The 12,003-nt window shown below is 41.1% G+C and overlaps 1 protein-coding gene across 1 annotated transcript in view; it reads left to right on the forward strand.

The window, feature by feature from the left end:
* Positions 1–10,438, forward strand: part of LOC107079573 (biogenesis of lysosome-related organelles complex 1 subunit 4) — a 13,327-nt gene extending 2,889 nt beyond the window's left edge. The window contains exons 3-5 of the mRNA XM_015364842.2: positions 1–102; positions 956–1,090; positions 10,285–10,438. Coding sequence (XP_015220328.1) covers positions 1–102; positions 956–1,090; positions 10,285–10,395 — 348 coding nt within the window. The 3' untranslated portion in view covers positions 10,396–10,438. The remainder of the gene's footprint in view (positions 103–955; positions 1,091–10,284) is intronic.
* The last annotated feature ends 1,565 nt before the right edge of the window (positions 10,439–12,003 follow it).

Here is a 12,003-nt window from a genome sequence, read left to right on the forward strand (position 1 = left end):
ATTCGAAGTGATTCCACAGAACTGCTTGCTCAGCATATTCCCTGTTTGAGAGTGCAGGTTGAAGAAATGAAGAATGTTTACACTAAAATCGACAAGATAGAGGTACTGTTAAAAGAGGAATGAAAACCTGTTCTCTTCACTTAGAATCAGCATCATCTACAACTGGCATTGGATTACTAGTTTCAGATTAATAACAAAAAATACATTGATAATTCTGCATAAAAAACACAATATTATTGTTGTTTAGTGTTGTGTTATATATATAACACAATTAAATTCAAATATGTATTTAAAAAACATCAGTTTATAAAGTGTCTAACAAGAAGTTGCTGTAATTGTTTTTCTATCATGTATATCATCATATTGTATGTCTGAATGCATATCATAGAGAATGGCTAAACAGAGAAAATGTTGAACAGATTGAAACTCTGGGCTCTGTAAAAAAAAATCAGAGTAGCAACAGTTATCCACTTGTACAGAAGAAGGGAGGTTCTTTTTTAAAGCAATGCCTGACTCTGTCAGTCGTGTAAATTAAGTGTCATGTGAGACCTCATCAACAGCAGATGATGATCAATCATAAATCACAAACAGCAGCTTATTCCACTAATTGGGAGGACAGGAACTCACTCTTCCTTTGGATTTCTGTTAATGGTTCGGACAGACAGAGTACCGTAGTCAGCTGCACAGGTGTACCTTCTTAGGACTTTCATTAATTTCTTGATGAGCATAACTGCTACTGCTACTGCTACTAAACTTTTATTTTATATAGCACCTTTAAAAGTACCATCTCAGATTTGCACCTCATTTTTCAGTAGGTGCAAAAAATAATGATAAGGATAGCCAATTCATTAGAGAGTGAAGCAGACACAGACACTCACTGGATAAAAGGCTGACTTCTGAGAGAAGGATCAGGGGTCCGGCTGTCTCAGCAGTCCCTGTGGTGACTGTCCTTCAGGCCTTTGTGGGCATGGTGGCGGGGAGCGTGGCCATGCTGGAGATGCAGGTGCTGGAGGTGGAGAGAGGCCAGAGCTGCTTCCCCCAGACGGTGCACAAGGTGCTGCAGACCTTCAGAAGCCCTGGAGTCTCCCAGGTCCGTCCCCTCCGCCGAGCGCACTTACCACACGAGCGTCTCCAGGGTCACCTTCGCGGAGCTCAGCGGTCCCTGTGGTACTGCTCTCATCACATCGCCCCAGTCTTTACTCAGAGCATTCGCCTCGTACCTCTACTCAGTGTTTCCCCATGACCAAAACCATTTCAGTCCAAAACCAGGCATCACCTCAAATACCCGTTACCTGTTTAAGAATTCAGTTTGATGAGGACCATCAGCTCTTGCTTGTTGAAATTCTAAATATACCTTGTCAGCTTTTATCTGTCACTTCTGCAGTTTGTTCAAAGAGCTCTAATACATTATTTAAGCACTACCTGCCTTTTTTCACCATACTTTATAATACTGTTGCTATGTACCTGTGCTGTATATATCTATTCTGATTGTTGTTTCCATAACTTTACATGGAATAGATGTAAGAGCTGTTAGCTTACTTCTGAATCAATTGCTTGGTTCAGTTTCATGGTCTTTTTTATTGATAGGTGCATTACTGTAGCACTTTTCCAGGTAGGGTATTAACCCTGTGTCCATTGACTACTGGATCACTTTTGTGGACAGTTTTTGAACTTTGCCTCAGTCTGAGGCACATTGTAAATTTAATTCTTGGTAAACATCTTAGTGACATTGTCATATGGTACGTCATCCATTTTCCTTTCGTCGTCTCAAGTTTCTACACAATTCCCATCATTATCTCGGCTGCATTTCATCTTTAACTGTCCCGTTTAACTTGTTATGCGTTTTAGCCTCCATCTTTTTTAGCACTTGAAATGGGAGCTCTCCGGTCAAGCCTCATTCACACAGAGCTTTCAGCTGCGTTTTTACGCAGGATTCTGAGTGGAAGCAGCATGGAAATGTATTTTCTGTTCAGGGGCAAATTGTTTATTAGCTGCATCACGATTAATCGATATGAATTCAACATCAAACTGCACTCTCTCGCTCCTTCACACACGGTATTTTCAGAAGTTCAGCAATCACAAAAATGGGAGAATTTCAGTGAAATGCCTAAATAAGTTGAACTATAGGATTCTGAAAATGAATGCCATGGACATTGTCATCTGGCCACCCTTCTTCACTGATTGTTTTATCCTTGAGGCTTGTGGTGCCAGCCAGCCGCTAGGGGGAGTACAGCCTGGGCCGAACAGGGCACACTCACAATTACAGGAGCCCAATGTATTTGGCCCGTGGTAGCGAACTGGAGCAATTACAGAAAACCCACACTGGCAACATGCAGACACCACACAGAAGGCATCTCAGGCCGCAGTCAATCCCAGGGCCCAAATGTGCTGCCCATGTAGACAACATTAAAACAGTGTTTTCATATCTAAAAATCAGCAGTTCACAGGTATAATGATTGAGTAGTCCGTTTATAAGAGTTTCTTGATATTTCTGAGGGCTGCCTTTGTAATTTACTATACAGAGAGACCCACTAGAGGGGGGGTTTACTTAATATTCAGTTCTTAAAACCAAACAAAGACCAAGTATGAAACCAGTACAGTATTAACTGTAAGTATAAGTATTAGCTAAGAAGGTAAAAGGTGCTTACTTAATCAGCCGGATAGCAAGATCAATTGATTGATTGATCAATTGGATTGCCATACCATGGCAATGACATGATTGAAAACACCTACGAGCTCAGGGTCAAAATATTATCCATTTCATTTTCAATGTGCAAAATCCAAAATGTTGAATTATTCATGAAGTTCTTCTTGTCGATTTAGTTACCCGCATAAGATTATACCAGGAGTAGGCATCCCTGGTCGCGGAGTACAGGATTCCTGCACGTTTTAGATCCCTATTTCACAGAGCACCTGATCGTGAGCTAGGAAACCCATCTGATGGGTCTTCTTATCCTCTCGAGTGGTCCAGTGTACAGTAGTCTTTAATGTCTGAAATGGAAGAAGACCAGAGGAAACGTGGCCCTTTGCTCTGCTCGAGTGACTTTCAAATTCAGGGCTGCAGTCCCCAGACACGATCTTTAACATGACCTGTGCTGTGTCTGCTGCTTGCTCTCCACCATCCTACAGAGACAGGAACAGCCCGTAGTACCTTTCTGCTCGTTTCAGGAGACATTCATTGCTTTCTCATGTCATGTAGTTATGTGCTTTTTGTCCATTGAAATAATTTATCGAGTGACAAAAATTTAATTGGGGAAAAAAAACCTGTCTGGTCTGCACTATAATATAAATGCCAGTGCGTTTGTCATTGTTTGTCATTGACCCGCACGCTGGAACTGTGGTATAACCAACCTGATCCAACCAGCAGTCCTCAAATCTGAAAAAACTATATTTTCAGCTCCTGGGAATGTGTCTGCAGTTTTATCAACTGGTAAAATATAAAAGTCATGCAGGATGAACTCATCTGATCAGCTGTTGATGCTCCATCCTATGCTGTCTCTGTGTAGAGACATAAAATAGCCACAATGATCTCTTTGAATATTTGATCTTAAACACTAGTTAGAGTTCTGTGTATTTTCTCTGTTATATGCCCCTTCGTTGTTTTAAAATCCTAATTGTAATATAAACGGAAGATATTTTCTATTACATCTAGAGCTTTGAACGTGTGAAATGTAATTGGTAGGCTCGGTAGAAGTACGACAATGCTGTTGAAGCTCAGAAAGAGCTGTTCTGTGCGAAGGCTGTGTCGTATTCCTATCAGTTTTAAACAAACACAGCCACTCTTAGTCGCGGATATCGGAAAGTGTGTAGGGTGAGAGTACAGGCCAGGGTCTGCTCTGTTTAACGCTCCCAGCAAACTGTGCTCTGTGCCACTGGGAGGTGTCTGGCTGTGGCGTCTGCAGGCCTCCAGGGGGCGCCAGTGGTGCCGAAACTCGGCCACGACAGCCACTGCGGTCTCCCAGCTTGCTCTCCCTCCCCCACCCTGGCAGGAGACAGCCTGACGCCCCTGGTGAGCAGTGGCGGTATGGACCAGGCCTGCCTCCCTTCGTGAGGAGAGGCCTCCCTGCAGCTCCAGCCTCAGCTCTGTAGAAATGGCGGAGTTGTGCAGCGCAGCTGTGGGGACCACAGGCCTGCGAGCTGCCAGCCTGCACAGCCGATCAGGCACGGAGCAGAGAGAAACGCTCATTGAAAACAATTCAGAGTCTCTTACCTCTGAAGAAAGAAAACTGTTTTTTCTGTTTTTTTAACCAGGGCAGGCATTTCTAGTGCCCCACTAGCTTAGCGTTCCTAGCATCTGGAAGCTACTTGGAACTGAAGGACAGTGAATTTGTGCTTGTACTTACCCAGATAGACTGGTCCAACAGGGTTACTTGTCTGCTTTGTCTTATCAGCCAGTTTCCATCAGATATATGTGGTTTAGTTATGTGTCCTTGACGCTCGCTGGATTTATTTACAGGAAGAAAATAGTAGAGAAAGCATTGCAGTCATTGCAAATAAAAAGTGGGCAAATTAACGAGTGCATCAGTCCCTGACGACCTTGGAGCTACAACATGATTGATTCGTTTTTATTTTACATTTGAGAATTCCCAATAAATATGAAACAAAAAACATTACTCAAATTTGATGATATAAACCCAAGGAGCTATTTCTATCCTTAATTATTTTGTACACTATTCTTCAAGCATGTCTATTTTATTTGAGGCGTATATAAACAAAGTCATAATTATGTACAAACAATAATTTAAACGAAAAATAAGGCCAACAGAAGCTGGAAATGCACTAAACTAAACAAAATAGTAAGATTTGAAATACAATACAGACAGTCTGGGCACAAGGCAGCGCAGAGAAGAGGCTGGTGGCCAGTATTGCATGTTCAGAAGGTATCATGGACTATGGGCAGTTTGTTCACCCAGGAATGAGGGTGGAGAATGAGCAGGTTGGGAGAGGGTTAAAGAGGGGCTGGTGAAAGAAAAGGAGAGGAAAATATGTGAGGATCAGCGTGGGAGAACAAACTGAAGATAGGCAAGAGCACAGGCTCCAGTATTTATGCTTATATTGATTGCAATTGATGGCCTGGTAGAGATGATATAAATAGGAATTCATTCTCAATGATTAATGATGGCCAGCGGTTGTTCTTAGCAATAATTGTCAAGAGTAAGAAAAGCCCAGACTCTACCATCTTTGTTTCTTGAGCTGTTATAACTCTCCAAGACAGGAAAAGCTATAAAACAACTTAGTGCACAAGAAGACAAATGAGAAGAAGCCCTTCAGCCTCTCTGTCTTGTTTGGTAGGTAGGAGCTAATTGATGCAGGGATCTCATCCAGCTGGTTTTTGAAAGAAAGTTGGGTGTCTTTCTTGAACAACATACCTGGACAGCTTGTTCCACACCCCCACAACCCTTTGTGTAAAGGAGTCCCTCCTGTCCTCTTTCCACCTTCAGGGCCCATCACGAACATTTGAAATATTCTTTTTTACTGCTGAGGCCATTCTGTATCTACAGCAATTAAAATTACTATTTTGTGCCCCAAATAACCAAACTATTGGTTTGAGTGCGTCCACCCATTCAAACGATAAAAAAACATTTTGGAAAATCTATACACTTAATCGTACAACAAGTTCTTTACCCATTTTACTATTTTGAGTTTTACTCTTTCTTTATTGATACGCCCTTTTCCAATGAGGCTTTTAACTTGTTTGCTGTCACAGTATGTTAAAATCAAAATGAAGTAGATTGCACTCAGCAATGCATAAACATATGTTGTCTTTGCATATATCGCAAAATAAAGACAAAATTCAACAAAAAAATGAGTACGCAAAAAGGTTACGTTTCTGGTTTCAAGGTGATGTGATAAACCCTAACCAGTTCAAAGTAGAGACAAAGTAGAGTTAGGTTATCTAGTCATTAGCTAATCAAACAGTATACTCCGCCCTGACTAGCAAATACTATTTCCCTTCTTGTTATCCCAGGAATAATTTCTGAAAGTGGAAAACAAGGCGGTGGAAACATCAGGTTAGTGACGCGGGATTTTTTTAGAAAAGGCTTTTTTAACCAATGAATTCATTAATTGGAATGGAAGGCCTGCCCATGTTGTGGAGGTTACCACGGTGACATGATCATTTAGTATTTAGAAACGAGCCATCCAGTTCAGTGTGGCAGGGGAGCCAGAGCCGAGTCCTGGAGCAAGGTCTGTCAGGCAACACTGAGTGATATATACCTGGATGAACATTTTGTAAGTCCCTCACGCCTATAAAATGTTAATATCATGAATGCTATTCAGTATCTGGTTCTAGAGTTAATTCCAGCTGAGCTAAGCGCAAGAGAAAAAAACCCATTCAACACCACCAGAAGAATCCACTGCTGTGTGTTGACTGCTGACCCTTTCCTGGAGTAAGGTCATGGATCAAGGGTGTGATGTAAGTGACCTGCAGTGATGTTCTCACACAGTTCTTGCTGGAATGACCTCCACAGTTTATTTCCAAACCGGCATTGAATTGCCTAAAAATCCCCCGCCTCTCCTCTTGCAAAAATAACCTAAAGGCTTCTGTAGAAATGTCCCAGTTCTCCTAGATTTCAATAGGGAATTGGAACACTTTCATAGAGACCTATAGATCTAGTATTTTGTTTTGGGGGGAAGGATGAAGGCGTCATTGCTATATCACAGCTGTTACCAGAACCACTACCTTTTGAAAATCACCCCTAAATTGGTTATTTGGTATAGTTACTGCAGGAAATCAAAGGCATTTGCCCACGGATATGCAGCACGCACCAACCCAGAACTGCAGGCGTGTGTAATGTTAGAGGTGAGGCCCCAGCCTGGCTGAGGAACGTGCTGGCCTCCTGCCCCTCCCCCCTCTCTTGCGCTGCATGCCCTGCTCTGGCGCGATCGTCCCAGAGGTGCACTCTGGGAATTTCAACGGGCTGCCTCCTTCTCCGCAGTGCCTGCTGCTCTCAGCTCGGGTGAGAGCTTTCAGCGTTGGATCGAGTCTTCTGGGGGATGGGTAACGGTGTCTCTGGAAAAATCTGGGGCCGGCTTTTTGCAAAGGAAGAAAACGTGGAAGTTCATCAGAACAAACAGAATACACACTCTGGGGTGTATGAATAATTTAAATTAAAAATGCAACCGTTTTAGCTTCTTTACTTCATCTGTGGAAGCGATTTAAGCTTCAGATGTGTATTGACGCTTGGGCAAAAATTGAAATGAAGTTGAAATTCTAAAAAAATCTAAAAATAAATGACCTGTTCAATCCAATAGCAGTTTAATTACCAATTAATTATTCATCTTTCAGCCGGCGGCTAAAAATTAGTGTAAAAGACAACATTTTCTCTTTATTGCTTGTCTCAATGTTGTCTTATATATATTCATGATATTTGCAAGAACAAATCAAGAATCAGCTCTCACAAGCTAAAACAAGGTGAAGCCTGGCCAGTGTACTGAGATGGTGGTCCACAGAGGAAAAAAACCACAGGTTTTGGCAGCAAGTGCTGTTAGTGAACCAGTAGCTGACACTCTCTGGTGTAGAATGTGGGGTCAGATTCACAACTGAAGCTGCTGTCTCGCACAAGTTGTCGCCAAAGCTGTACAGCCCAAGGGAACGTCATTGTGACACAAAGCAGTCGTACGCTCTTGGCACAATGCAGGCCAGTGTAGAATAGACTCTCCAGGCCACGGAAGAGCTGTGTCCCCTACCAGTGTTGCAGTGCTTTGTGCCTCCAGGCAAGGCTACAGAACGGCAGAGGGACTCATCGTGTTGTAGTGTCTGCTACACTCACAGATGAAGCTGTCAGGGAAAAGCTGACCTAAAAAAATTAAATTGACCTCAGAAGGAAATGCAATCAAAAGTAATTTTGAAATCCTGTAATTAAAGCAGGCGCTTGAAGATTTGAATTGTAGGAGCCTTTTTTTCCTTGCCAATGCTTACTGTAATTGTTGCTTGAAGCAATGCAGCAGAGGCACATGACTGTGAGCTGTGAAGAGTCTGGGAGTCTGAGAAAGGGGATCAGATTAATAAGAAAGAACAAATGAGACTGATAGAAACGAGGGGAAGTCATTCTAATCTTGCTCAATGGATGGCTACTAGCATCCAAGCAAGTTTGTCCAGTCTTGAAGAATACTCCAGATCTGTAAATACTGTATTTATATATTTGTGTGCATACTGTATATGCTATACAATATATATTTGAGGTGTAAATACTGCAGAGCACTTTAAAAGTGTTGCTTTATATGCTGCTAGCATAAAACCATTTTGCAGCAGCTATGAAGTCGCCATGGATTACATGAAGCTGCCAACAATACATCAGCGTTTTTAATAAGTTATTGGTCTCAAAAGAGGAGGGCAGAGAACAGATGCACAAAGTCACGGAGGTGTTGCCCGATACTAACACTGGAAGCACTGCAGTTGGCCATCTCACCACTAGAGCGCATGCATTTGTGAGGTGTAGTCATCACAAGCTACAAGACCTCTCCTTGAGTAATCCAGCCTCACCTTTTTTTTTTATGCTGCTGCTCAGATGGAGGCTGTAGTCCCTCAGTTCAGTTGCAGTTGCCACTGACGACAACGACAGCGTGTTGCTGCTTTTGTTTGAATTTGTTCATCGCAAAACAGAAGATCCGCAGAAGGTGACTTCAGGACCGACTGCATCGACTTTGTAGCGTGCTAACCTCTGCCCACTTTCTTGTCTTTAAAACCTTCAGAGTACGGAAGAGACTATAATGTCTTAACCCAGTGGTTTCCAGTCCTGGTCCTGGTTTCCCACACACCTGCTAGGTTTCATTCTATCCCACCTTCATTAGATAATTGAAGCCTAACTTGACCAAAGAAGGTGCTTCACCTGAATATTTACATTTTGCTTCCAGTCGCAAGTGTTGAATTTAATTTCACTTATGAAATACAATGGTTAAATCTCCAACATGTTTAAGAGCTGAGCACAAATAGTGCAGATTAATCTTAATTAATTATAATAAAGTTAATGAGGGGTTTGACTGTATAACTGAGGGCTCAGCTGGAACAAAACCCAATAGGTGTGTCTGGCACCAGGAGCAGGATTGGAAAGCACTGTAACCTGTTTGACAGAATGTTTTAATTCAATTCTGAACAGTCAGAGACCAAATACTGTCTTGCAATCCCCTTATGGATGTCATTTTTAGAAAATATGGACAAGGCTGCAATCATATTGCATTAAGTTGTCAATGTTCTTATGATGTTTTTAAACGTGTCCTTTAAATTGGTTCATTTTTTTTGTTTTAAAATTGTAATTGAAAAGCGTCTGTGACTGCCTTGAACAGTTTATGGAAATACAGAAACCGAACTGAGCCCTGAAAGGTGTATTTTTACTAACCTTGTACTTGCAGATCTGGAGCCCTGAGTAACCAGCAGCGTTCACTTTGATGTCTGTAAATTGACTCTACAGGACACTTAAGCTTTTGATAAGAAAAAATAAACCGTATACTGGAAGAAAGATAAATCAAGAATGTGACAAAATGACTTTGAAAGACAACTTGGTGACCAGAATCCACTCCATGTGCATTAGGGGTGTTGTTGACCGAATAGAATATAAAATGGACCACGGCGAAATCAGATAGCTCCATACCTTGCCATAACATTGAAGTTTTTATAATTTGGATTTTAAAACAATTTCTGTTAAATATTTTGAGTGAACCTTGTGTGATGTATCTCTTTGGAAGTGTGTATCCTGCTTTCAAGCAATGCAATGCTTTTTTTAGCACATCAGAAATGTTATGTTTCTAATGAGCTAGTATGGACATCGAACCCCCCTTTTTTTTAACGTGGACACCACTGAGCTTGTCACTCAAAATGCTACAGTATGAAAGGAAATCACTTGTTTCTCAAACTAGTTGTATCACAATTTACATTGTGACCCCCAACACAATAACAGCTGTTCCATTGTTTTGCAGATTCAGACCAAAACCCATAGATTCCTGTAGAATATGGAGATCTATACCGACATTGACCACTGTTGTTTGTCTCATGACTTTAATTAGTCCTGAAACTGACAACTTAATGTAGAAATATATCACTGCAGCAACCGACAGTGTTACTTCCTGCACATTTAATTTACAAATATCTGAGTCATGTGTCTCATTACCTCTCAGATATTAAAATAGAAGAACTTGAAACTTTCCCATTTAAAAGTAATAGACTTGAATTTTTTAAAAAAACAGAAAACACATTGCATACTCCAGTTTCTTTAATTTTAACCAAAAAAAGCAGTAGTGAAATATCTTTATGCCAATTTAACAACTTTTGTTTTATTCTTTTTCCAGAAAGATGGGTCAGAAACAGAGTACCCCTATGAGCTACCATCCCTGTTCAGGACTGAGGAATATTTTGCTAAAACCACCAGAAGGACCCTTTTCAAGAAGTCAAGCAGCTGATGTCTGTAGAAAAAAAAATCTTCCATAAACAATAATCCCATTATGTGTGCATATGTTTTCCTTGAGCAAGTATCTTAGCTGTACTGATAGAGACTTTTTAAATGGTTTGTTTTTTGTTTGGAAATATGACCTTTGGCGGAGAGTCAGATGTGCCACTCCGAGAATATTACTGTACCTAACAGGAGTTCAAGTTCCTTCACAGACCATGAGCTCTGCCTGGTCAGTGACCCAAATCGCACACATGCATCCGACAAAATAATTTGTCAAAATATTCTGCGCAAAAAAAATGAAACACTGAAGCCAGGTTAAGATTACACAGCACTTACAGTACCTAAGGCATGGTGGTATTGTATGCAAACCAAAAAAAACAGACATGTTTTCAGAATAAATTCACAAAACATCTCTCACGGCAGGATAAATACATCTTCCGTAGGAGAATGGCAAAGTAGAGGAATTCCGGTTTCATAAGAGTGAAGAGGCAGAGTTTGGTTTATTTGCTTCTCTTGTTTATTCATTGCAGTGTGTCTAGAACAGACCATGTGCCTGGAGTGTTCCTGTGCCGTCCTTTGGGTTCTCTTCAAGTAAATGTACTGAACTCATAATCAAACCAACTGCATTTTAACCATCTGACAAGTCCACCCATCCCTTTTCTAACCACTCTGTCCAATAGTGTCGTGAGGAAGCTGGACCCTATCCCAGCCAGCAAGAGGCAGTATAAACCCTGGGTGGGACACCAGTCTATCGCAGGGCACGCACGCACATGCTCACACCAGGGTCAGTCTTCCTAGGGCCAATTACCTACCACTAGGTTTTGGGATTGTGGGAGGGAAAACTGGAGCTTCCAAAGGAAATCCATGCAAACATGGAACAAGGAGAACATGCCAACTCCATGCAGACAAGATAGTTAGCACTGCTGCCTTGCAGAGCTATGGCCCTGGGTTCAGTATTCCAGGATAGCCCATGCAGTGCAGGTAATAGGTAATGCACTTCAGATATTTTAGGATAATTTGGTGTATCTTGCTTAAGCCATTACTTCTGTGTACAAGGCCAATAAAATCACTGATTTACACTGCCTAAAAAACTGTCGCTTTTGTCAATTTTTACTTGCCCCGTTTCAAAAGAGTGATATTAATCTTCATATCTAAAAATGCTATCAAAACTCAACAGACACTCCTTGAAAATTGGTTTTCCAATAAACCTGCCCAAAATGACCACTGGTTTCCTTTTAGTACAGGAAATTGTGAAGATAAAGGATTGACATCTTCCATTTAGAAACAAAAAAGCCTGAAAGAGAATGTTAAAACTATTGATAAAAAAAACTCATAGAGCTGAAACTTCATAAATAAATGAGTGAATTTAAGTTTACAGCTGGCCATAAAGAATGATTCAGTCCTGCAAGTGTTTTTTGAATTTTTCTTGCATCCAACGCTCTATTACAGAGGCTGGTTACAAGTATTACAATCACAAGTATTACTTTTAATAAAGCAGTAACATAGAATTATACTCTATATAAGAAAATAACTAGGTTGACTACTCAAGTCATAACAAAAGCCACAGGACATTAGGGTTTCCAGGAACTGAAGTCCAGAGGACCACAGCTGTTTTGAT

Source organism: Lepisosteus oculatus, chromosome 16, assembly GCF_040954835.1.
Source record: "Lepisosteus oculatus isolate fLepOcu1 chromosome 16, fLepOcu1.hap2, whole genome shotgun sequence".
NCBI classification, from domain to species: domain Eukaryota; kingdom Metazoa; phylum Chordata; class Actinopteri; order Semionotiformes; family Lepisosteidae; genus Lepisosteus; species Lepisosteus oculatus.